The 26,841-nt window shown below is 54.9% G+C and overlaps 1 protein-coding gene across 4 annotated transcripts; it reads left to right on the top strand.

Annotated features, from left to right (window-relative positions):
- Positions 1–91: 91 nt before the first annotated feature.
- Positions 92–26,841, top strand: zbtb17 (zinc finger and BTB domain containing 17). Of its 4 annotated transcripts, none has more exons than XM_078425075.1 (15): positions 92–260; positions 3,982–4,196; positions 6,271–6,483; positions 7,711–7,872; positions 9,676–9,792; positions 10,615–10,877; positions 12,653–12,795; positions 13,781–14,081; positions 14,834–14,921; positions 16,686–16,802; positions 17,587–17,707; positions 19,337–19,467; positions 21,575–21,799; positions 23,933–24,022; positions 25,492–26,841. In XM_078425075.1, exons 2-15 carry the CDS (start codon positions 3,992–3,994, stop codon positions 25,767–25,769), a joined length of 2,454 nt encoding a protein of 817 aa, XP_078281201.1. In that variant the 5' UTR covers positions 92–260; positions 3,982–3,991; the 3' UTR covers positions 25,770–26,841. The 4 variants fall into 4 exon arrangements, with proteins under 4 accessions (XP_078281201.1, XP_078281200.1, XP_078281199.1 ...); XM_078425074.1 differs by lacking the exon at positions 92–260 and adding an exon at positions 1,032–1,102 and having other exon boundaries at positions 12,665–12,795; XM_078425073.1 differs by lacking the exon at positions 92–260 and adding an exon at positions 1,032–1,102.

The following is a 26,841-nucleotide window of genomic DNA, read 5'->3' as shown; positions in this document are numbered from 1 at the left end:
TTCAGCGGGCCATGACGTTGTGTGGGGGGAGGGAAAGGGCGGGATCCCGGCGCACGCGCATGCGCACTGGCGGCGGCGGCGGCGGCGGGAGCCCCGGCCATTGCAATCGATCCGTGAGCGGCAAGATGGCGGCGGCGCCCAGCTAGCCCGAAGCAGCGGCACGGCGAGCGCCGCCCACCTCGATAGCAGGCCCGAAAGAGGGCGGGGAGAGCCGAGCCGGGCCGGCCAGCACCACACGGGCCGCGGTGGGGGCACAGCAGGTGAGAGTAGGCGGCGCTGTGCGACGGGGCGGCCGGCCGGTCGGCAGCGTGAGGCGGGAGCGGGGCCGGGGCGGGCTGGGCCGGGGAGGAGGCGCCGCCGCCACCGCCGCCATCACTGGAGGAGGCTGGTCCTCCAGGCGCCTTAAACAACGCGCAGAGCCATGGATGCAGAGCGGTCAATGGAGCACAGAGACGCCAATACACTGATCACTGGCTGGAGAGGTGATCAGTGTGGAGGCAGCAACACTGGGCAGCGCTGGGCCAGTGGGAGAAGAAGCTTTGGGGCAGAGGGAGGGGGCGGTGCCAGTGCCAGTGCCAGTGGAAGAGCACTGGTGCAGTGAAAGAGGGAATCACTGGGGCAGTGCCAGTGATAGAGCACTGGGGCAGTGGAAGGGGGAAGCACTGGAGCAGTGCCAGTGGTAGAGTACTGGGGCAGTGGAAGGGGGAAGCACTGGAGCAGTGCCAGTGGTAGAGCACTGGGGCAGTGGAAGGGGGAAGCACTGGGATCCACAGACATATGATGGCAGGAGACAAGGTTCATACACAGGGAAGGTAGACACAAAATGCTGGAGTAACTCAGCGGGACAGGCAGCATCTCTGGAGAGAAAGAATAGGTGACGTTTCAGGTCGAGACATGGAAGAGCAAGTTGTGAAAAGGACAGATCAAAACAGATACTGATCAAGGAAAGTGTGGACACAAAATTCTGGAGGAACTCCAGTATTTTATGTCTATTTTTGGTGTAAACCAGCAACCGCAGTTCCCACACATCATGGAAATGTAGACATTCAAAGCTGGAGTAAACACAAATGTGCCAATCTGTCAAGATGCTGCTTTCTGGATGGTGGGTTTGTGGAATGTGTTTCTTGCTGAAGAGTGTTTGGTCAATAATAACAACTTTATCCTCTGAGACACAAAAGTAATTGAGAAAATATATTTTTAACAGTTTAGAGACTTGACACAAACCATTTAAAAAAGTATTAGGAAGGAACTGCAGATGGTGGTTCATACCAAAGATAGACACAATGTGCTGGAGTAACTCAGCGGGTCAGGCAGCATTTCTGGAGAACATGATAGGTTACGTTTTGGGTTGGGACCCTTCTTCAGACTGATTGTAGGGGGGGGGTGGGGATGTGGAAAGCAAGCTGGAATGGAGGAGGATAGACACAGTGCTGGAGTAACTCAGTGGGTCAGGCAGCATCTCTGGAGAGAAGGAATGGGTGACGTTTCAGATTTGGACCGAAGAAGGGTCTTGACCCAAAATGTCACATATGCTTTTTCTCCAGAGATACTGACTGACCCGCTGAGTTACTCCAGCACTTTGTGTCTATCTTTGGATTAAACCAGCATTTGCAGTTCTTTGTTTCTACAAGATCAGATCAGCCCTGATTTCAATGAAGGTCGTAGCTGGCTCAAATGTCTAAGTTGTCTACACTTTGTCCTACTTTATATAGTTTTTATGTAGGCCATACAATCCCTTAAGCTTTTAAGGGGTTATTTATTCAGTTCTTGGGCCTTAAGTCTAGTTTCCTACTGTATGTTCCTTCTGAGGAAAGGTCTCGACCCAAAATGTCACCTGTCAATGTCCTCCAAAGATGAAGTAGGGTCTTGACCCAAAACGTCACCCATTCCTTCTCTTCAGAGATGCTGCCTGACCCGCTGAGTTACTCCAGCATTTTGTGTCTGTCTTCAGGACTTTGCAGTATTGCCAGTGGGGGGCAGAGTGTCACAACGTATCTATGAAAAGAAATATCTGGGGCAGAATCTCCATTATATCCAGGTAAGAAACTGATGCAGGGACAAGGAACAGTAGATACTGCAATATTGGACAAAATCCAAACTGCTGGAGGAACTCAGGCTGAAGAAGGGTCCCAACCCTAGACACGGTCTGTCCATTCCCTACACGGATGCTGCCTGACCCGACGAGTTTCCCCAGCACTTTGTTTCTTGCTCAATAAACTGCTGAAGATCTCAGTTAGAACGAAAGGTAGTAGGAACCATTGCCTCCTCTTTCAGAAGATTCAGATTAAGTTGGATTTCCGTCTAATGTGAATCTTGCCGCTGGTACATACATCCATGATTGTAAACATGATAATCCTTATCCAGCGCCATTACAGACATCACGAGTTTGAAAACCCATAACAGCAAATACATTTGTCGTGTACTGAAATAGCAGCTGTTAGATTTTAGGGAAACAAGGAACAGCAGAGGCTGGGTTACAAAAAAAGGCACAAACTGCTGAAGTAACTCAGACGGTCAGGCAGCATCTCTGGAGAAAATAGATCGGTAATGTTTTGGGTCAGGACCCTTCTTCAGTGAATGCCCAAGAGAATACAGAAAAGTACAGCACAGAAATGGGGCCTTTGGCCCACAATCTTTGTACCGAACATGGTTAATTTAGAGATACAGCGCGGAAACAGGCCCTTCAGCCCACCGAGTCCGTAATGACCAGCGATCCCTGCGCACTAACACTATCCTACCTACACAGGCTATGGACAATTTTTTTTTTTTTACATTTACCAAGCCAATTAACCTACAAACCTGTACGTCTTTCGAGTGTGAGCAGAAAATGGAGCACCCGGAGTAAATCTACGCAGGTCATGGGGAAGAACGTACAATCTCCGTACAGACAGCACAAACGCTCATCATGAGTTAGCCCACTCATTCCTGGGATCGTTCTTCTAAAACTCCTCTGGACCCTCTCCAAAGCCAGCTCATCCTTCCTCAGATATGGTGCCCAAAATTGCTCACAATATTCCAAATGCGGCCTGACCAGCGCCTTATAGAGCCTCGGCATTACATCCCTGTTTTTGTATACAAGCCCTCTTGAAATAAATGAGTTTGCTTTCTTTACTACCGACCCCATTCTCTTTCCTTCACCCCATAACCCCTGACACCCGAATCTGTCGATCTCCGCCTTAAAAATATCTTTTGACTTGGCCTCCACAGCAGTCTGGCAATGAATTCCATAGATTCACCGCCCTCTGGCTAAAGAATGCAGTGATATGATGCAGTGCAAATGGTGACCGCACGTCCATAGTATTCTGCAATACAACAGGAACTTGTATTATAACTTCAGCTGTGTCTGAAGAAGTATAAGAAAATAACTGCAGATTCTGGTACAAATCGAAGGTATGCATTTCACAAAATGCTGGAGTAACTCAGCAGGTCAGGCAGCATCCCCGGAGAGAAGGAATGGGTGACGTTTCGGGTTGAGACCCTTCTTCAGACTGAAGAAGGGTCACCCATTCCTTCTCTCCAGGGATGCTGCCTGTCCTGCTGAGTTACTCCAGTGTTTGAATGAATTAATAAGTTTTATTGGCCAAGTATGTACACAGCCAAGGAATGTGCCTTGGTGCTCCGCACGCAAGTAACAACACGAACATACAGTAAACAATTAGGAATAACGCATTAAAAACATTAACGCATTAAGAATAAAACATTATGGTTTAAACATGTGAATGAAATAAAATACCAGAGCTGAAGGAGACTATTTTGTGTGTATCCTCGGTGTAGACCAGCACCTGCGGTTCCTACTACCTGCACAGTATGACTTCAGCTGTGTGTGAAGAAGGGTCACCCATTCCTTCTCTCCAGAGATGCTGCCTGTCCCGCTGAGTTACTCCAGTATTTCGTGCCTGTCTTCTGTGTAAGCCGGCATCTGCGGCTCCTCCCTACACAGTGCGACTTCAGCTGATGTGTTTGTTGTGCTCTGCCCTCCAGTTGGACAGGGATGGATTTTCCGCAGCACAGTCACCAGGTCCTGGAGCAGCTGAACCAACAGCGGCACCTGGGACTGCTGTGTGACTGCACCTTTGTCGTGGACGGCATTGACTTCAAGGCCCACAAGGCCGTGCTGGCGGCGTGCAGCGAGTATTTCAGAACCTTGTTCCTGGATCAGAAGGATGTGGTGCACCTGGACATCAGTAACGCAGCCGGTAATCAACTCTGGTCCACAACGCGGGCGGTCACGGTGGCGCAGCGGTGGAGTTGCTGCCTGACAGCGAATGCAGCGCCGGAGACCCGGGTTCCATCCTGACTACGGGCGCTGTCTGTACGGAGTTTGTACGTTCTCCCCGTGACCTGCGTGGGTTTTCTCCGAGATCTTCAGTTTCCTCCCACACTCCAAAGGTGTACTGGTTTGTAGGTTAATTGGCTTGGAGTAGGTGTAAATTGTCCCTGGTGGGTGTGGGATAGTGTGAATGTGCGGGGATCACTGGTCGGCCCGGACCTGGTGGGCCGAAGGGCCTGTTTCAGTGCTGTATCTCTAAACTAAACATGGGTGTCAGGGGTTACAGGGAGAAGGCGGGAGAATGGGGTTTGGAGGGGAGATAGATCGGCCATGTGGCTGAGTAGACTTGATGGGCAGAGTGGCCTAATTCTGCCGCTATCACTTATGACACAGGGGGGTCGGCAGAATCAAAACAAGTGAGAGATCGTTTAGTTTAGAGATACAGCGCAGAAACCGGTCCTTCAGCCCAATGAGTCCGCGCCGACCAGCGATCCCCGCACACATGCATTATCTTACACACCAGGGACGATTTACAGTTTTACCGAAATCAAGTAACCTACAAACCTGCACGCCTTTGGAGTGTGAGCTGAAACCGGAGCACCCGGAGAAAACCCACGCAGGTCACGGGAAGGACGTACAATCTCCGTACAGACAGGACCTGTGGTCAGGATGGAACCCGGGTCTCTGGCGCTGTGAGGCAGCAATTCTACCGCTGCGCCACCGTGCCTCTTTGTTTCCCTTTTGTATCATCACAAAAAAAAGTTAGTGCTTAGAATATAAATATCAGATTTACGTGGATGTTGCCAGGATTTGAGAGTATGCCAACCTCTCAGGAGATGTGTAGGAGAAAACTGCAGATGCTGGTTTAAATCGAAGGTAGACACAAAATGCTGGAGTAACTCAGCGGGTCAGGCAGCATCTCTGGAGAGAAGGAATGGGTGACGTTTTGGGTCGAGAAGCTTCTTCAGACTGATGTCAGGGGAGCGGGCTGGACCTGAAGAAGGGTCTCGACCCGAAACATCACCCATTCCTTCTCTCCCAAGATGGTACCTAACCCGCTGAGTTACTCCAGCATTTTGTGTCTACTGTCGATGGGGCATGTTGGTCAGCATGGGGAAGTTGGGCCGAATGGTCTGTTTCCGCACTGTGACTCTTTGGCCATGTCAAAAGGGTTGCCAACTTCCTCACTCCCAAATACGGGACAAGGGATGCCCCACGTGACCTCACCCAGCCAGCGGCCACGAGCTCCCGCTCCACCAACGGCGGCCGCCCGGGCCGGGAGGCGGGTTGCTACGCAACCTCCGTCAGGTGAATACACTCGGCCCCGCTCCCCGAACACACTCCGTTAGCCTACACCGTTCCGGACGACAGCGGCCCACCAGCCTAATGCGGGACAAGGGCGGTCCCGTACGGGACAAACCAATTTAGCCCGAAATTTGGGATGTCCCGGCTAATACAGGACAGTTGGCAACCCTAGTTGTCAATGTGCTTGGTGCAGACATTGGCCATGGTGGATGGGAGGGGGGTGGGGTGTTGGTGGTCTCGGTGGTGGAGGGGGGTGGGGGTGTTGGTGGTCTTGGTGGGTTAATGGGAGGGAGGAGGGTTGTTGGTGGTCTCGGTGGTGGATGGGAGGGGGGGGTTGGTGGTCTCGGTGGTGGATGGGGGGGGGTTGATGATCGGGGTGGGTGGGGAGTTGATTGTTCGGGGTGGGTGGGTGGATGGGAGGGGGGGGTTGATGATCGGGGTGGGTGGGGAGTTGATGGTCGGAGTGGGTGGGTGGATGGGAGGTGGTGGGTGTTGATGGTCTCGGTGGTGGATGGGAGGGGGGGGTTGATGGTCGCGGTGGGTGGGGAGTTGATGGTCGGGGTGGGTGGGTGAATGGGAGGGGGTGGGTGTTGGTGGTCTCGGTGGTGGATGGGAGGGGGGGGTTGATGGTCGCAGTGGGTGGGCAGGGGCCTCGCTGGAGACGGCGCGTGGTGATGTGAGGTCCTTTGTCGCAGGTCTGGGCCAGATGCTGGAGTTCATGTACACGGCCAAGCTGAAGCTGACGGAGGCGAATGTCTTTGACGTGCAGGCCGTGGCGGGCTTCCTTCAGATGCACAACATCGTGAGCACATGCACAACATTCATCGAGAGCAAGTCCTGCAGCCCGCCCGCGGCCAGCACCAAAGAGGAGCCCCCTCCTTCTCCCGCTCGTCCTGCTCTTGCTGAAGGTCAGGGTTAGTGTAGAGATACAGCGTGGAAACAGGCCCTTCGGCCCACTGAGCCTGTGCTGACCCTGCCCTACACACACTAGGGACAATTTACACATACACCAAGCCAATTAATCTACAAACCTGTCTGTCTTTGGAATGTGGGAAGAAACCGGAGCACCCGGAGAGAACCCACGTGGGTTCGTAAGTGATAGTAGCAGTATTAGGCCATTCGGCCCATCAAGTCTACTCCGCCATTCAATCGTGGCTGATCTATCTCTCCCTCTCAACCCCATTCTCCTGCCTTCTCCACATGACCCCTGACACCCGGACTAATCACGGGGAGAACATACAAACAGACAGTACCCGTAGTCAGAATCGAACCCGGGTCTCTGGAACGGTCAGGCAGCGACTCTACCACTGTGCCAAGGTGTGGAAGAAACAAAAGTTCCTGTTCGTTCGTTCTCCCAAACTTTGCTGGGTCTGCGGCAATCATCCATCGGTATCCAAAATGCCTCGTAACTGAGACACTAATTTAAACTTTATTCCGAGTTAGCAAGACTTCCTGCCTTTAATATCTGAGCAGGAGTTGGGTGTAGAATGAAAACATTTTCTTCTGGACCATAGGTAGACACACAATGCTGGAGTAACTCAGCGGGTCAGGCAGCATCTCGGGAGAGAAGGAATGGGTGACGTTTCGGATCAAGGCCCTTCTTCAGACTGATGTCAGGGGAGGGGGTGGGACATCTGTTTAGTTTAGAGATACAGTGCGGAAACAGGCCCTTCGGCCCATTGGGTCCATGCCGACTAGTGATCCCCGCACATTTACACTGTCCTACACACACGAGGGACAATATAAAAAAAACATTTACCTGCAAACCTGCACGTCTTTGGAGTGCAGGAGGAAACGGATGATCTCGGAGAAAACCCACGGGGAGAACGTACAAACTCCGTACAGACAGCGCCCGTAGTCAGGAAGGAACCCGGGTCTCCGGCGCTGTGAGGCAGCAACTCTACCACTGCGCCACCGTGCCGCCCTCGTGATGAATCAAATATCCTGCTGCACTCTATATTCTTGCGATCACATCCCACTTGCAATGAAAAGCCCACCGAGTTCCACTCAACCATTGACTGAGTTTCCCACGCCCTCACCGGGTAATTACGGAGACACACGCGGGTGGGAGGGGGGGTTGTGGAGGAGCTGTTGATGGAGTCGGTGTCTCACTGACAACCTTGATTCTCAAACAGAGATGGAGGAGCAGAGCAGCGATGAGAAGCGGGATGAAGACGTGACCGTGGGTTCCCCGGTGAAGGAGCAGAAGGACCCTGCGGTTGAGGTGAGGGTGGAGTCGGAGGATGACGACACAGCAGTGGAGTTTGAAGACGATGAGGATGAAGATTACAAGCCCGGTCAGTCGACTTCCTGACCGATTGGTCTGTCGATTTACAAATTTGTCCTTTTTGCTGCCATGAACCTTTTTCCCACAGACAGCTGGAGACTGGGCGGACACCGTTTGACTGTGGCTCAACCACACCTTGGTTTAGAGGTACAGCGAGGAAACTGGCCCCTCGGCCCACTGGTGGACAAGATGCTGGAGTAACTCAGCGGGTCAGGCAGCATCTCGGGAGAGAAGGAATGGGCGACGTTTTGGGTCGAGACCCTTCTTCAGTCCGAGATGCTGCCTGACCCGCTGAGTTGTTCCAGCGTTTTGTATCTACCTTTGATTTAAACCAGCATCTGCAGGTTTTTTTTCCTTCTTCTCACCTTCAGTTTAGTTTATTGTCGCAGTGGAAAGCTGTTTTGTTGCATGTTGCCCAGTCAGCGGAAAGACCGTACATGATTACAATCGAGCCTCCACAGTGCACAGATGCAGGACAAAGGGAATAACGTGTCGTACGAGATTCAGTCCTGTAAAGTCTGATTAAAGATAGTCCGTTGGTCTCCAGTGATGTAAATGGGAGATCAGGACCACTTTCTAGCGGACGATAGGATGGTTTAGTTGTCCAATAACCGCCCCTGAATCTGGAGCTTTGCGTTTTCACACTTCTGTATCCTCTTGCCCAGGGTAGAGGGAGTGACCGGTGGTGAGACTGGTCCCTGGTGATGCTGCTGGCCTTGCCGAGGCAGCGTGAGGTGTGGGTGGAGTGAATAGAAGGGAGGTTGGTTTGTGCGATGGTCCACCATTCTCTGTAATTTCATGCGGTTTTGGACGGAGCTGTTCCCAAACCAAGTTGTTGATGCATCCGGATAAAATGCTGCCTGCGTTGTTGTGGGGCGTGCCGTGATGGTTGCCTGTGTTGTTGTAGGGTGTGCCGTGATGGTTGCCTGTGTTGTTGTAGGGTGTGCCGTGATGGTTGCCTGTGTTGTAGGGTGTGCCGTGATGGTTGCCTGTGTTGTTGTAGGGTGTGCCGTGATGGTTGCCTGCGTTGTTGTAGGGTGTGCCGTGGTGGTTGCGTGTTGTTGTAGGGTGTGCCGTGATGGTTGCCTGTGTTGTAGGGTGTGCCGTGATGGTTGCCTGCGTTGTTGTAGGGTGTGCCGTGGTGGTTGCGTGTTGTTGTAGGGTGTGCCGTGATGGTTGCGCCGTGATGGTTGCCTGTGTTGTAGGGTGTGCCGTGATGGTTGCCTGTGTTGTTGTAGGGTGTGCCGTGATGGTTGCCTGTGTTGTAGGGTGTGCCGTGATGGTTGCCTGTGTTGTTGTAGGGTGTGCCGTGATGGTTGCCTGCGTTGTTGTAGGGTGTGCCGTGGTGGTTGCGTGTTGTTGTAGGGTGTGCCGTGATGGTTGCCTGCGTTGTTGTAGGGTGTGCCGTGATGGTGCCTGTGTTGTTGTAGGGTGTGCCGTGATGGTTGCCTGCGTTGTTGTAGGGTGTGCCGTGATGGTTGTGCCGTGATGGTTGCCTGTGTTGTTGTTGGGTGTGCCGTGATGGTTGCCTGTGTTGTTGTAGGGTGTGCCGTGATGGTTGCCTGTGTTGTTGTAGGGTGTGCCGTGATGGTTGCCTGCGTTGTTGTAGGGTGTGCCGTGGTGGTTGCCTGTGTTGTTGTAGGGTGTGCCGTGATGGTTGCCTGTGTTGTTGTAGGGTGTGCCGTGATGGTTGCCTGTGTTGTTGTAGGGTGTGCCGTGATGGTTGCCTGCGTTGTTGTAGGGTGTGCCGTGGTGGTTGCCTGTGTTGTTGTAGGGTGTGCCGTGATGGTTGCCTGTGTTTGTGCTTCACCAGGGGACATGGTGAAAGATGCCGTGCCAAAGATCTACGGTGAACGTCGCCACCTTTCCTCCAGGAGAAGCACTTCAAGTGAAACCAAAGACTGCGACGCTGAAGGGGATCGCAAGGAAGGTTAGTCCTCAGCCTGAAGAGTCGCTGTCTTCTTGAGTGGGGAGACCTAACCCTCGCTGAGTTGCCCCAGCCTTTTGTGTCTACCAGCGGAAAGACAGTGCATGATTACAATCGAGCCGTCGACAGTGTACGCGATAAAAGGATAACAGGAATAACGTTCAGTGCGAGATAAAGCCAGCAAAGTCCGATCAAAGATAGTGGGAGGGTCTCCACTCAGGCAGGTAGTAGCTCAGCTCTGCTCTCTACTTGTGATAGGAGGGTTCATTTGCCTGAAAGCAGCTGGGAAGAATTTTGCGGTGTTTCTTATGTAGATTTAGAATTTAGAACCGGCTATTTTGTCTGAAGAATTCTTCAGTCTGAAGAAGGGTCTCGACCCGAAACGTCGCCCATTCGTTCTCTCCAGAGATGCTGCCCGCGGCCAATCTGGCTGTCTGCGAAGAGGGCTCTGCCCGAGCCGGCTGCCTACCCCTTTTTCGGGGTTACATCCGCGCCCGGGTGGTGTTGGAGAGGTGTTGGAGAGGGGCCGCGCGCTGTCCACGGGCACCCTGGGGGATTTCCGGGACCGCGGGGGATTGGATGTATCCTGGATGGGGATTGTAATATAATTGTATAATAGTTTCAATTGGTATATTTGTTTGTATAGTATTCTGGTGGTGGGTTCTGTTTTGGTTTTATTGTATTGTATATATTATTTTAATATTTGAATAAATATTTTTTATAAATTAAAAAGAGATGCTGCCCGTCCCGCTGTGACACTCCGGCGGCGTTCAGTTCTTTTCACCGCACGGGCTCACGGTAACAGTTTGTTGTTGCACTGCACAGAGCCGGCGAATGGCGACCTGAAGGAGACGGACCTGGAGGGGCAGGATGACACCGACTCCGAGCTGCAGGAGAATGGCGAGGAGTTGCCGCACTGCCGCGGGGACAGCCAGGGGCACTCGGACTGCAGCGAGAGGATGGACTCCGAGTCAGACACCACGCTGGACGACCCGGACAGCGCCAACGACACCAGGCGCCACCGCTTCGGGCCCTACATTGACCGCACCGAGTCACGGCCGTACGGATCCATAACGCACAAGTGCAAGGTAATGGAGGGAGACCCCTCCTCCCTTTAAGACTGGATTGAATGCATTTTATTAGCTAAGTCAGCGCTTCTTAAACTGGTGAGTGGTTCACCCGAGGGTGAATGAAACTAGAGAGGTGAATGACTTCATAAATATAAAACTATACACAAGGGGGAATAAGCCGAAAATTACCAAAAAAACATATGGAAATTTTGTGATAAAGACTCATGGGTGAATGACACTGAAATAGTATAAGAGGCACTGAAACGCAGAAGTATAAGAGACGTACACACACAAGGAATGTGCTTGCCGCTTTGCTCGCATGTAACAACACGACCGACAGTAAACAATTAAGAACGAGACACTGTAACTTAAACTTGCGACGGGTGAAATAAAATACCAGGGCAAAAGGAGGCCACAGACTGTTGGTTGTTGAGTCCAGCACTTTTGGGTTTGAGTGGAACTCAACGACCAGATAGGTTTAAACTTCTGGTGCCTCACCCTGGCAACCTCAGCCCCCCCGTCCTATGCTGGAGCCGACTCGTTTCCACTTGACCTTCTTTCCCTTCCCAGCACAGGTCATTTGGCTACGAACTAGGGTCACCAACTGTCCCGAATTAGCCGGGACATCCCGTATATTGGGGTACATTGGTTCGTCCCGTACGGGACCGCCCTTGTCCCGTATTAGGCCCGGTGGGGGCGCTGTAGGCCCGGACAGTGTAGGCCCGGACAGTGTAGGTCCGGACAGTGTAGGTCTGGACAGTGTAGGCCCGGACAGTGTAGGCCCAGACAGTGTAGGCCCAGATAGTGTAGGTCCGGACAGTGTAGGTCCGGACAGTGTAGGTCTGGACAGTGTAGGTCTGGAGGCCCGGGCGCCGCCTAGCGGAGGTTGCCTAGCCGCCATTGGTGGAGCGGGAGCACGTGGCTGCTGGCTGGGTGGTGGGGCACGGGGCGGTGACGTCACCTTGTCCCTTATTTGGAAGCGAGATAGTTGGCACCCCTACTCTGGACCCCACGTCTGTGATGACAGTCATGCATCACACGTATGTGAAGATTCATTGCGTAGGAAGGAACTGCAGACGATGCTTTACACCGAAGACAGGCACAAAGTGCTGGAGTAACTCAGCGGGAGAGAAGGAATAGGTGACGTTTTGGGTTGAAGAAGGGTCTCCTTCCCATTCCTTCTCTCCAGAGACGTTGCCTGACCCGCTGGGGGTCTACCGCCAGGATTCTGTCCTGAGCCTGATGTTACAGAGTGGTGGTCTGTTTTCTCTGAGATCTTCGGTTTCCTCCCACACTCCAAAGATGTACAAGTTTGTAGGTTAATTGGCTTGGTAAATGTAAAAATTGTCCCTAGTGTGTACAGGATAGTGTTAATGTGCGGGGATCGCTGGGCGGCGCGGACTCGGCGTTTCTGCGCTGTCAAGTTTATTTGTCACATTCACACACACACGATGTGCAGTGAAATTAAAGTGGCAATGCCTGCAGATTGTGCACAAAAAAGAATTACAGTTACAGCATATAAATACAGTTAATGCAGAGAAGACAAAATTTAGTCCCTGGAGTTATAAAAATGAACAGTCCTGATGGCCTGTGGGAAGAAACTCCGTCTCATCCTCTCCGTTTTCATAGCGTGACAGCGGAGGCGTTTGCCTGACCGTGGCAGTTGGAACAGTCCGTTGCTGGGGTGGTAGGGGTATTTCTAAAACTAAAGGTCTTGTTGTGTTTCGGACTGAGCTGTCCACGTGATGACCACTTTGCCCCCCCCCCCCCACCTCTCCATGCTGTGACTGCAGGACTGCGGGAAGGAGTTCACGCACACGGGCAACTACAAGAGGCACGTGCGCATCCACACCGGAGAGAAGCCCTTCTCCTGCCACGAATGCAACAAGGCCTTCTCTGACCCGGCCGCCTGCAAAGCTCACGAGAAAACACACAGGTACTGGAGTCGCACAGCACAGAAACAGGCCTTTTGGCCCAACTCACCCATGCTATCCGTGACTGTTGTCAATGCAGTGCATGTGGTGATGGTGTGGTGTGGGGTGTCTGAGTGTGAACCATCACCGTGTGACTGTTGTTGTGGGGTGTCTGAGTGTGAACCCATCACTATGACTGTTGTTGTGGGGTGTCTGAGTGTGAACCCATCACTGTGTGACTGTTGTTGTGGGGTGTCTGAGTGTGAACCCATCACTGTGTGACTGTTGTTGTGGGGTGTCTGACTGTGAACCCATCACTGTGTGACTGTTGTTGTGGGGTGTCTGAGTGTGAACCCATCACCGTGTGACTGTGAACAGCAGATGCTGGAGACAGAACTGACGACAGACACAAAATGCTGGAGTAACTCCGCGGGGGCAGGCAGCATCTTGTTTTGACCCAGAACGTTGCCTATTCCTTTTCTCCAGACACCCGCTGAGTTACTCCAGCTTTTTGCATCTATCCCGTGCCTGCGGGCCTTGGTGTGTCTGACTGAAATGGTCACTCTGTGTCGTGCGGCAGTCTGCCTGTATCTGTATGTTGTGGTGTATCATCCTGTATCTGTGTTGTTGTGGGGTCTGTGTGCTGTGGGGGTCTCTGCCTGTATCTGTGTGCTGTGGGGTCTCCGTGTTGTGGGGTCTGTGTGGTGGTGTCTCTGTGTCGTGGTGTCTCTGTGTGGTGGCGTACCTGTGTGGTGGTGTACCTGTGTCATGGCGCACCTGTGTCGTGGCGTGCCTGTGTGGTGGCGTACCTGTGTGGTGGTGTACCTGTGTCGTGGCGTACCTGTGTGGTGGCGTACCTGTGTGGTGGCGTACCTGTGTGGTGGCGTACCTGTGTCGTGGCGTACCTGTGTCGTGGCGTGCCTGTGTGGTGGCGTACCTGTGTGGTGGTGTACCTGTGTCATGGTGCATTGCCTTGCCTCTCTCTGATGGTCCGTGTTGTGCCCACAGTCCGGTGAAGCCTCACTCGTGCGGGGAGTGCGGCAAGAGTTACCGGCTGATCAGTTTGCTGAACCTGCACAAGAAGCGTCACACGGGCGAGGCCAAGTACACGTGTGACGACTGCCGCAAGACCTTCACCACGTCGGGCAACCTCAAACGCCACCAGCTGGTGCACAGCGGCGAGAAGCCGTACCAGTGCGACTACTGCCAGCGCTCCTTCTCCGACCCCACCGCCAAGATGCGTCACCTGGAGATGCACGACGCAGACAAGGTGCACAAGTGCCCGCACTGCGAGAAGCGCTTCAACCAGGTGCGTCAGTGCTGCCGGAGCCAACCCAGCCCCCTTCACCAACCCAGCCTCACCCCCCACCCACCACCTCACCCCCCCCGGCCTAGCCCCACCCCCGCCCACCCACCACCTCATCCCCCTCCCCCACCCACCAACAAGTGCCCGCACTGCGAGAAGCGCTTCAACCAGGTGCGTCAGCGCCGCCCGGCCCCCCTCATCCACCCAGCCTCACCCCCCCCGGCCTAGCCCCACCCCCGCCCGCCCACCCACCACCTCACCCCCCCCTCCCCCACCCACCAACAAGTGCCCGCACTGCGAGAAGCGTTTCAACCAGGTGCGTCAGCGCTGCCCGGCGCCAACCTAGCCCCCTTCACCAACCCAGCCTCACCCCCCACCCACCACCTCACCCCCCTCCCCCACCCACCAAGTGCCCGCACTGCAAGAAGCGCTTCAACCAGGTGGGTCAGCGCCAGCCCCCCTCACCCACCCCCCCTCCACCCGACACAACCCCACCACCTCACCCCACCCACCCACCACCTCACCCCACCTACCACCTGGAGATGCACAATGCCAACAAGGTGCACAAATACCAGCACTGCGAGAAGCCCTTCAACCAGGTGGTTCAGCGCGCCCCGGCCCCGACCCAGCCTCACCCCCTCTCCCACCGACCCAGCCCCACCTCCACCCACCCAGCCTCACCCCCCCCCCCACCCATCCACCTCCACCCCACCACCCATCCACCCACCCAGCCTCACCCCCTCCCTGTCTTGCAGCTGGGGAACCTGAAAGCCCACCTGAAGATCCACATCGTGGACGGGCCGCTGAAGTGCAGGGAGTGCGGCAAGCAGTTCACCACGTCAGGTGAGGGTCGGGCTCGCTGTCAACTAGGGACGCCAACTTCCTCACTCCCAATGGCGGCCGCCATTGGTGGAGCGGGAGCACGTGGCCGCTGGCTGTGGGTGAGGTCGCGCGGGGCGGTGACGTCACCATTTGTCCCGTATTCGGGAGTGAGGAATTTGGCAACCCTACTAAATCGGGACCTGGGGCGGTCCCGTACGGGACAAACCAATTTAGCCTAAAGTACGGGATGTCCCGGCTAACACGGAACAGTTGGCGACGCTGGCTGTATCTCTAGAGTCAGATAATACATCCCAGCTTCTGTCTCTGTCAGTGACTACCAGCATTGTGACTGGGCAAGTCAGGGCAGAGTTGCCAGCCACACACTACCCACTGCACAAAGCAGCAAGTCTCTGTGAGTCGCAGTGGCGTTGACAGTAGGGGTCGCCAACTGTCCCGTATTAGCCGGGACATCCCGTACTTTGGGCTAAATTGGTTTGTCCCGTACGGGACTGCCCTTGTCCCGTATTAGTAGGGTTGCCAACTTCCTCACTCCCAAATAGGGGACAAGGTGACGTCACAAAGGGTGAGGTGATGCGGGGCGGTGACTGCGCGGGGCGGTGATGTCACCTTGTCCCCTATTTGGGAGTGAGATAGTTGGCAACCGTAGATTACAGCGCGGAAACAGGCCCACCGAGTCCGTGCTGACCAGTCCTCGACGTACGATGGGGCCACGTTCCGATAAACCCCATCGTAAACTGAATATATCGTAAGTCGAAATGCGTTTAATGCACCTGACCACGAGGCCGTGTGCTCGCTGCGGCTCACCACCATTGCCCAGCGTTCACAACCTCGTAAAGTCGAAATATCGTACGTCGTGGAGCATCTGTAGTTATAACCGACCCACTGTTGACTATTTACAGAAGCCAATTCACCTGTAAACCTGCAGGGGTTTCGGGGAGAGTGGGGTTGGGAGGGAGAGACAGATTAGCCGTGACTGAATGGCGGAGTAAACTCGATGGGCCGAATGGCCTAATTCTACTATCATTTGTGAACCGCGACTGTGTACTGCGGACTGTCATTGATTGCACGGTGGACTTCAGGCTTTTTGCACTAGCATTGGGATTATGCTATTGAGGGCGTGCAGCGTAGGTTCACCAGATTAATTCCCGGAATGGCGGGACTGTCATATGTTGAAAGACTGGAGCGACTAGGCTTGTATACACTGGAATTTAGAAGGATGAGAGGAGATCTTATCGAAACATATAAGATTATTAAGGGGTTGGACACGTTAGAGGCAGGAAACATGTTCCCATTGTTGGGGGAGTCCAGAACCAGGGGCCACAGTTTAAGAATAAGGGGTCGGCCATTTAGAATGGAGATGAGGAAAAACTTTTTCAGTCAGAGAGTTGTGAATCTATGGAATACACTGCCTCAGAAGGCAGTGGAGGCCAATTCTCTGAATGCATTCAAGAGAGAGCTAGATAGAGCTCTTAAGGATAGCGGAGTCAGGGGGTATGGGGAGAAGGCAGGAACGGGGTACTGATTGAGAATGATCAGCCATGATCACAATGAATGGCAGTGCGCACAGGCTCGAAGGGCCGAATGGCCTCCTCCTGCACCTATTGTCAATAGGCAATGGGTGCAGGAGGAGGCCATTCGGCCCTCCGAGCCAGCACCGCCATTCAGTGTGATGGCAGAGACTTGTCTCTGTTCCTCTGACTCTCCGTTTCCCGTTGTTGCTGTGTGTGGCAATTAACCCCTCGTGCCCCTGGGCTTTCATTGCAGGGAACCTGAAGCGGCACCTGCGGATCCACAGCGGGGAGAAGCCGTACGTCTGCCCGCACTGCCAGCGAGCGTTCTCCGACCCTGGAGCACTGCAGCGTCACGTACGCATCCACACAGGTACCTGCACGGCTGCAGCAGGCTGCACCGCCGCACGGGGCTGGCCGCAGGGGCATGCATCAGCTGCAGGGGCATGCATCAACCGCAGGGGCATGCATCAACTGCAGGGGCATGCATCAGTTCGTGAGGTGCAGAAGCAGAACTCGATGGACAACGGGTGCAGGAGGAGGCCATTCGGCCCTTCGAGCCAGCACCGCCATTTACCGCGATCACGGCTGATCATCCACGATCAGTAACCCGTGCCTGCCTTCTCCCCCCACACCCCTGACTCCGCTATCATTAAGAGCTCTATCAGATTCACACAGTGACGCTCGCGAGGTGAACAGAAAAGTAGCAGGGCGTGATAGGAGCAGAATTAGGCCATTCGGCCCATCAAGTCCACTCCGCCGTTCAATCATGGCGGATCTATCTCTCCCTCCTAGCCCCGCTCTCCTGCCTTCTCCCCATAACCTCCTGACACCCCTCACAAGGTTAACTTGTGATGTTCGGCACGGACAATGCGGGCCGAAGGGTCTGTTCCTGTGCTGTACTGTTCTATGTTCATCCCCACCACTGACCAAGGCAGCCGGACAAACCTCCCCTACCTGTGCACCTGGCCTCCGATTGGAAGAAGGGTCTCGTCCCGAAACGTCACCCATTCCTTCTCTCCTGAGTTGCTGCCTGACCCGCTGAGTTACTCCAGCACTGTGTGTCTTTGGTTTAACGCAGCACCTGCAGTTGCTTGCTGCCCGCGATGCCCCCCTACCTGTTGCCTCGGCTGCTGTGAGTGTGTGGTGTTTTGCAGGTGAGAAGCCGTGCATCTGCATCATCTGTGGGAAGAGCTTCACGCAGGCCAGCTCGCTGATCGCCCACATCCGGCAACACACCGGGGAGAAGCCGTACGTCTGTGACCGCTGCGGTAAAAGGTCAGCAGCTGCTCCCTCCTCGCCCCCGTCCGTAACCTCCATGGGCGGCACGGTGGCGTTGTGGGCAGCGTGTGAGACACGGCACTTCACCCCCCCTCGGTACACAAGTCAAGTCGAGTCAATTTTATTTGTACAGCACATTTAAACACAAGACCACGTTGACCAAAGTGCTGTACATCAGTTCAGGTACTAAGAAACCAACATACAATGGCACACAAACATAACAGCACATACATAAACAGTTCACAGCGCCCCCTCAGAGGGCCTCAAACGCTGGGGAGTAAAATAGGTTTTGAGCCTGGACTTAAAGGAGTCGATGGAGGGGGCAGTTCTGATGGGGAGAGGGATGCTGTTCCACAGTCTAGGAGCTGCAACTGCAAAAGCGCGATCACCCCTGAGCTTAAGCCTAGACCACGGGATAGTCAGTAGCTCCAAGTCGGCCGACCTGAGGGACCTGGAGATAGAGTGGTGGGTTAGATATGGGGGGGGGGGGGGCAAGCCCATTTAGGGCTTTATATGTGAATAGGAGGAGCTTGAAGTTGATTCTGTACCGTACTGGGAGCCAGTGGAGAGAGGCCAGAATCGGGGTGATGTGGTCCCTTTTACGGGACCCGTCAGGAGTCTCGCTGCGGCGTTTTGGACCAATTGCAGGCAATGACAATGAGATACCTAGACCCAGAGCCTGCAGTGTGAACATTCATCTCAGCCATGATCAGTGTGGTTAAGGCCCAAAGGGCGGCTCGGCGGCGCAGCGGGTAGAGCAGCTGCCTCACAGCGCCGGATACCCAGGTTCAATCCTGACCACGGGCGCTGTCTGGACGCAGTTTGCACGTTGTCCCCGTGACCTGCGTGGGTTTTCTCCGGGCGCTCCGGTTTCCCCCCACACTCCAAAGATGTGCAGATTTGTAGGTTAATTGTCTTGGTAAATTTTTTAATTGTCCCTAGTGTGTGCAGGATAGCGTTAACGTGTGGGGATCGCTGGGCGGCCCGGACACGGTGGGCCGAAGGGCCTGTTTCAGTGCTGCATCTCTAATCTAAACTAAACTAAAATAGACACATGGATATGGAGGGACCTGGATCACACGCAGGCAGATCAGATTAGTTTAATGTGGCATCGTGTTCAGCATGGACATTGTGGGCCGAAGGGCCTGTTCCTGCACTGTAGGAAGAGATACAACGCGGTAACAGGCCCTTAGGCCCATCGACTCCGCACCAGTGATCAGCGATCCCCGCGCACTAACACTATCCTACACACACGAGGGACAATTTTACATTTACACCAAGCCAATTAACCTACAAACCTGCGCGTCTGTGGAGTGTGGGATGAAACCAGAGCACCCGGGGAAAACCCACGCGGGTCACGGGGAAAACGTGCAAACTCCGTACAGACAGCGCCCGTGGTCAGGATGTGTGCTTCTTTGGAGGAAACCCGCGTCTTTGGAGGAAACCAGAGCACCCGGAGAAAACCCACGCGGTCACAGGTAGAATGTACAAACTCCGTACAGACAGCGCCCGTGGTCAGGGTGGACCCCGGGCTTGGCGCTGTGAGGCAGCGACTCTACCGCCGCGCCACGGTGGCCGATGTTCGCGAGTGACGGTGACTGACCCACTCTCTCTCTCTGCTCTAAGGTTCACACAGTCCAGCCAGCTGGCCAACCACATCCGGCACCACGACAACATCCGGCCACACCAGTGCCACATCTGCAACAAGGCCTTCGTCAACGCCGGCGACCTGGCCAAGCACGTCATCATCCACACAGGTACGGCACCCACAGATACATCACCCACACAGGTACGGCACCCACAGGTACATCACCCACAAAGCCACGGCACCCACAGATACATCACATACACAGGTACGGCACCCACAGGTACATCACCCACACAGGCGTGGCACCCACAGGTACATCACCCACACAGGTACGGCACCCACAGGTACATCACCCACAAAGGCACGGCACCCACAGGTACATCACCCACACAGGTACGGCACCTACAGGGACATCACCCACACAGGTACGGCACCCACAGATACATCACCCACACAGGTACGGCACCCACAGGTACATCACCCACACAGGTACGGCACCCACAGATACATCACCCACACAGGTACATCACCCACACAGGCGTGGCACCCACAGGTACATCACCCACACAGGTACGGCACCCACAGGTACATCACCCACAAAGGCACGGCACCCACAGGTACATCACCCACACAGGTACGGCACCTACAGGGACATCACCCACACAGGTACGGCACCCACAGATACATCACCCACACAGGTACGGCACCCACAGGTACATCACCCACACAGGTGCGTCATCACCCACACAGGTGCGTCACCCACAGGTACATCACCCACACAGGTACGGCACCCACAGCTACATCATCCACACAGGTACGGCACCCACAGCTACATCATCCACACAGGTACGGCACCCACAGATACATCACCCACACAGGTACGGCACCCACAGGTACATCACCCACACAGGTGCGTCATCACCCACACAGGTGCGTCACCCACAGGTACATCACCCACACAGGTACGGCACCCACAGGTACATCACCCACACAGGCACGGCACCCACAGCTACATCATCCACACAGGTACGGCACCCACAGGTACATCACCCACACAGGTGCGTCATCATCTACACAGTACGCAGACACCCACTCACCCGCGGAAACCGCACAGACTTGTGGACGCAGCCCAGACCGTCACACAAACCAACCTCCCTTCCACTGACTCCACCCACACCTCACGCTGCCTTGGCAAGGCCAGCAGCATCATCAAGGACCAGACTCACCCCGGCCACTCCCTCTTCTCCCCTCTCCCATCGGGCAAGAGGTACAGAAGTGTGAAAACGCACACCTCCAGATTCAGGGAGAGTTTCTTCCCGGCTGTGATCAGGTGACTGAACCATCCTACCACATCGGTGCATGCTGTCTGTAATCTGATTAGTTATAATGTGGGACCTATTTCAATTGTGCCTGTGTAAACCAGTGCAGTATAGAGAAGGCATGTGCAGGAAGGAACTGCAGGTGCAGGTTTACACCGACGATAGACACAAAATGCCGGAGTAACTCAGCGGGTCAGGCAGCGTCTCTGAAGAAACTGACTAGGTGAGGTTTTGGGCCGAGACCCTTCTTCAGACAGAGTCAGGGGAGAAGTGTGAGAGAGAAGTCTTGCATCTCACAGAAAGAAACGAGAGATATAGACGGTGATGTAGAGAGATACAGAACAAAGAAATGAAAGACATGCAAAGAGGTAATGACGATAAAGGAATAGGGCTATTGTTGGCGGTGGGCTGGGTGAAAACCAGTTGCAGACAGTGAAAGTCGCCAGGCTGACTAGGGTGGGGGAGGGGTGGAGGGGCTATTGCAGGTCGGCTGTGTGTTGGACTCTGATGTGGCCATCGATTGTTCACGTCTGCTCGGGTAACATTTAAAGGAGATGTGCGGGGGCACGTTTTCTTTACACGGAGGGTGGTGGGGGTCTGGAACGTGCTGCCAGGAGTGGAGGGGGGTACCACAGTGGTGTTTAGGGGGTTTTTAGATAGGCACGTGGATATGCAGGGAGTGGAGGGATATGGATCACTTGCAGGCAGGGGGGGTTAGTCTATCATGCCGTCATGTCTGGCACGGACAGTGTGGGCCGAAGGGCCTGTCCCTGTGCTGTTCTGTGTTCAGTGCTGACCTTCTGTTAAAGCTGCCTGTATCGGGCCTTTCTCCTTTAGTCACAACACCCTCTGCAGTTCAGCAAAGCAACCTGTTGCACTTTAGTAAAGCAGGCTCACCGCGCGCGACATTAACTCTTTAACTCCCACCCTCCTCTGCACCTCCACCTTCCGGCGCAGGTGAGAAGCCGTACCTGTGCGACACGTGTGGGAGGGGCTTCAATCGCGTGGACAATCTGCGCTCGCACGTGAAAACCGTGCACCAGGGCAAGACCGGCCTGAAGAAGCTGAAGTGCAAAGATGAGGATGAGGAGGAAGACAGGAGCGTGGTCACGGTTACCACGGACACCGTGGTCACCCTGGCGACCGAGGAGCTGGCGGCCACGGCCGTCACCCAGCTGACAGGTGAGTGAGGCGCCGTACAGCACAATGTAACCGCGCCTGTACCCGCACAGTGTGGCCCCGTACAACACAACGTAACCGCGCCTGTACCCGCACAGTGTGGCCCCGTACAGCGCAACGTAACCGCGCCTGTACCCGCACAGTGTGGCCCCGTACAGCACAACGTAACCGCACAGTGTGGCCCCGTACAACACAACGTAACCGCACAGTGTGGCGCCGTACAGCACAACGTAACCGCGCCTGTACCCGCACAGTGTAGCCCCGTACAGCACAACGTAACCGCACAGTGTGGCCCCGTACAGCACAACGTAACCACGCCTGTACCCGCACAGTGTGGCCCCGTACAGCACAACGTAACCGCTCAGTGTGGCCCCGTACAGCACAACGTAACCGCGCCTGTACCCGCACAGTCTGGCCCCGTACAGCACAACGTAACCGCACAGTGTGGCCCCGTACAGCGCAATGTAACCGCGCCTGTACCCGCAGTGTGGCCCCGTACAGCACAACGTAACCGCTCAGTGTGGCGCCGTACAACACAACGTAACCGCGCAGTGTGGCCCCGTACAACACAACGTAACCGCGCCTGTAGCCGCACAGTGTGGCCCCGTACAGCACAACGTAACCGCGCAGTGTGGCGCCGTACAACACAACGTAACCGCGCCTGTAGCCGCACAGTGTGGCCCCGTACAGCACAACGTAACCGCGCTTGTAGCCGCACAGTGTGGCCCCGTACAACACAACGTAACCGCACAGTGTGGCCCCGTACAACACAACGTAACCGCGCAGTGTGGCCCCGTACAACACAACGTAACCGCGCCTGTAGCCGCACAGTGTGGCCCCGTACAGCACAACGTAACCGCGCCTGTAGCCGCACAGTGTGGCCCCGTACAGCACAACGTAACCGCGCAGTGTGGCGCCGTACAACACAACGTAACCGCGCCTGTAGCCGCACAGTGTGGCCCCGTACAGCACAACGTAACTGCGCTTGTAGCCGCACAGTGTGGCCCCGTACAACACAACGTAACCGCACAGTGTGGCCCCGTACAACACAACGTAACCGCGCTTGTAGCCGCACAGTCTGGCCCCGTACAGCACAACGTAACCGCGCAGTGTGGCGCCGTACAGCACAACGTAACCGCGCTTGTAGCCGCACAGTCTGGCCCCGTACAGCACAACGTAACCGCGCCTGTAGCTAGATCAGGCGCACAGTCACGGGCAGCGAGGAACCACGCTACAATCAGACGCTGCGACCTGACCCAGCTCAGAACATTGTTGCAAGCATTGTAAATAAGTAAATCAGGTTATCGTTCCAGCAGGAAGGAACTGCAAGTGCTGGTCTAAACCAAAGATAGACACACAATGCTGGAGTAACTCAGCGGGTCAGGCAGCATCTCTGGGGAGAAGGAACAGGTGACATTTCGCCCGCCCCATCCCCTGACATCAGTCTGAAGAAGGGTCTCGACCCGAAACGTCACCCATCCCTTCTCTCCAGAGATGCCGCCCGACCCGCTGAGTTACTCCAGCATTTTGTGTCTGCCTTCGATTTAAACCGGCACCTGCAGTTTTCTTTCCTACAATGTTTCAGTCAACTTTCGCCTCAGTGGGCGCAGCGGTAGAGTTGCCGCCTCACGGCGCCAGGCGCCTGGCTTCACTCCTGACCACGGGTGCTGCCTGTACGGAGTTTGCACGTTCTCCCTGCGACCTGTGTGGGTTTTCACCGGGTGCTCTGGTTCCCTCCCGCACTCCAACGACGTGCAGGTTTGTAGGTTAATTGGCTCCTAATATTGTAAGTTGTCCCTGGTGTGTGCAGGATAATGGTAGCATGCGGGGATCGCTGGTCAGTGCGGACTCGGTGGGCCGAAGGGCCTGTGTCTGTGCTGTATCTCTAAAGTCACCTGGACAAGACAGTCACTGGGAAAGGCTGTGATGTGGATGTGCTGACACCACTGGTGAGCATGGAACACTGTGTTGTCTTTCCGCTGACTGGTCAGCACGCAGCAAAAGCTTTTCACTGTACCTCGGCACAGGTGACGATAAACTAGCCTGAGCTGGTGGGTCGGGGTCGGGGCCGGGGCCGGCTGTTTGCGTGGTGCTGCAGCGGTGCAGCTGCAGATTGACGGTGCTGTTTTGTTGCAGTGGTGCCGGTGGCAGCGGCAGTAACTGCGGACGAGACCGAGGTCCTGAAGGCAGAGATTACTAAAGCAGTGGAGCAGGTTCAGGAAGCAGGTGAGCAGCAGTGGGGTGGGGGGTGGTGGGGCGAGGGGGGGGGGGTGATCAGGGCCGTGTCGTTGGGTGTTAAGTCAGGTGGAGAATGGGGTTAGGAGGGAGAGGTAGGTCAGCCACCGTGGAATGGCGGAGTAGACTTGATGGGCCGAATGGCCTAGTTCCACTCCTGTCACTTGTGAACAAGCTGTTGAGTGAACATGGTCACCTCCCACCTCCGCCCCCACTCCCTCCACTGTCTCTGCGTTGTATCCCAGCTTCCCACCTGCCCACAACCCCCATACACTCCCCATACACCCCCCACCAGCGACACCTCCCAACATGGCCAACGCAGCTCAATTTGCTGAAAGAAAATCTGCTGTAGAGTTGCCGCCTCTCAGCGCCAGGGGCCCGGGTTCCATCCTGACTGCAGGTGCTATCTTTACAGAGTTTGTACGTTCTCCCCATGACCTGCGTGGGTTTTCTCCGGGAGCTCCGGTTTCCTCCCACACTCCAACGACGTGCAGGTTTGTAGGTTGATTGGCTTTGGTGAAGATTGTAAATTGTCCCTAGTGTGTGTAGGATAGTGTTAGTGCGCGGGGATCGCTGGTCGGCGCGGACCCGGTGGGCCGAAGGGCCTGTTTCCGCGCTGTATCTCTGAACTAAACTAAACTAAGGTAAAACTTCCACAATCAGCACAGGTGATACACACAGACCACAAGGAACTGCAGACGCTGGTTTAAACCAAAGATAGATGCAGAAGTGCTGGAGTAACTCAGCAGGTCAGGCAGCATCTCCGGAGAACATGGATAGTTCAGTCTGAAGAAGGGTTACAAGCCGAAATGTCACCTATCCCTGTTTTCCAGAGATGCTGCCTGACCCGCTGTTACACACAAAACGCTGGAGTAACTCAGCGGGACAGGCAGCATCTCTGGAGAGAAGCAATGGGTGACGTTTCGGCTCGAGACCCTTCTTTACTTTTCGGGTCGAGACCGGCACAATAATAATAATAGCAACCGCTGTTACTCCAGCACTTTGTGTTTTCCTCAAGACTGCAGCATTGCAGTTATGTGTGTAGCTGTGGGACTGGTTTAGTTGGATCATGGAGGTTAGAGTTAATGGCATCTGCATCGTGTGTGTAGCTGTGGGACTTGTTTAGGTGGGTGGTGGAGGTTAGAGTTAAGGACGTCTGTAGTTGGGTGTGTGTGTGTGTGTGTGTGTGTAGTTGTGGGACTTGTTTAGGTGGGTGGTAAAGGTTAGAGTTAAGGCTGGTGGAGGTTAGAGTTAACTGTGTCTGTAGTTGTGTGTGTAGCTGTGGGACTTGTTCAGTTGGGCTGTGGGACTTGTTTAGTTGGGTAGTGGGGGTTAGAGTTAAGGCTGGTGGAGGTTAGAGTTAAGGCTGGTGGAGGTTAGAGTTAAGGCTGGTGGAGGTTAGAGTTAAGGCTGGTGGAGGTTAGAGCTAACGGTTTCTGTCCAATGTGTTTGCTGCCCAGATCCCAATGCCCACATCCTGTACGCCTGTGATTCCTGTGGGGAGAAGTTCCTGGACGCCCACAGCCTGGCCCAGCACGTGCGGATCCACACGGCCCAGGCACTAGTCATGTTCCAGGCCGACACGGACTTCTACCAGCAGTACAGTAACGGCAGCTGGCAAGCTGAGCACGTCATCCAGCCGGCGGAGCTGCTCTTCCGGGGCCGTGACGGCGCCGAGCTTCCCATCGCCGCGGCCGAACAGACTCAAGTACTGAGCTGCCAGAACCCTTCGCAGTGAGAGCCGGCCACAGTCTGGTCTGTCCACCCCCACACGCCCACAACTTGCCCGCCCATGACAAGAGCGGCCAGCCTGACAACATCCGCACGCACGCACACACACACCACACACGCACACGCACCACACACGTACCACACACGCATACCACACACACACCACACACACACGCACACACACACACCACACACACACACACACGCACCAAACACCACACACATACCCACACACACCACACACGCACGCACCCACACACCCACCACGCACACACATACGCACACGCACCACACACGCACGCACACCACACACGCACGCACCCACCCACACACACACACATACAGTGCTGGAGTCACTCAGCGGGACAGGCAGGCAGCATCTCTGGAGCGAAGGAAAGGAATGGGTGACGTTTCGGGTCGCAAACCTTTCTTCAGACTCTGGTGTCTGTCTTCGGTGTAAACCAGCATCTGCAGTTCCATGCTGCACAGCTGGCAACACAACAGGTCGAGCGAGGAGACTGTACGTGGGCTCTACAATCAAATCGCATCGTAAACTACATCGTACGCGGTCAGTGAGGAGGAGCTGGATAAAGACACGGGTGGGATGTGTGGAGATCGCCACTGACTGTATGGGCCTGTTACAATCGCCTCTGGTCTGCTCTGTCCGGGTCGGATGCACCAAGTGCAGAGGATTGTGCTGGACAAGGGGAGAGGGTGGAATCACGCTTTGTAGATCTCTCGAGACTGACCCCGCATCGGTCTGAATTAGAAGCCAACGTTATGCACTCCACAGGATCGTTCCAATGTATTGTTAGTGAGGAGCGAATGAACCTCGTACGTATGAGGACCAGTGACCATTAGCCTGGCCGCCACCGCTGGGCTGCCCAGTCGATGGACAAGTTGCTGCTCCAGGCAGACCCAACACAAACTGGGGTCCCAGCCTTCAATGGCCAGTTAATAATGGCCCCTGTGGCAGGGAGGCCCAACGCAGGCACTTCACTAATGGGATCTGGTCAGCAGGACTTATTTATGTAAGGCAGGTGCTATCCACCCGTAATAAAGTGGACGCTGGCTCCACC

This window comes from Rhinoraja longicauda, chromosome 30, assembly GCF_053455715.1.
Source record: "Rhinoraja longicauda isolate Sanriku21f chromosome 30, sRhiLon1.1, whole genome shotgun sequence".
Classification (NCBI taxonomy): domain Eukaryota; kingdom Metazoa; phylum Chordata; class Chondrichthyes; order Rajiformes; family Arhynchobatidae; genus Rhinoraja; species Rhinoraja longicauda.
This window is presented reverse-complemented; position numbering and strand designations above follow the sequence as displayed.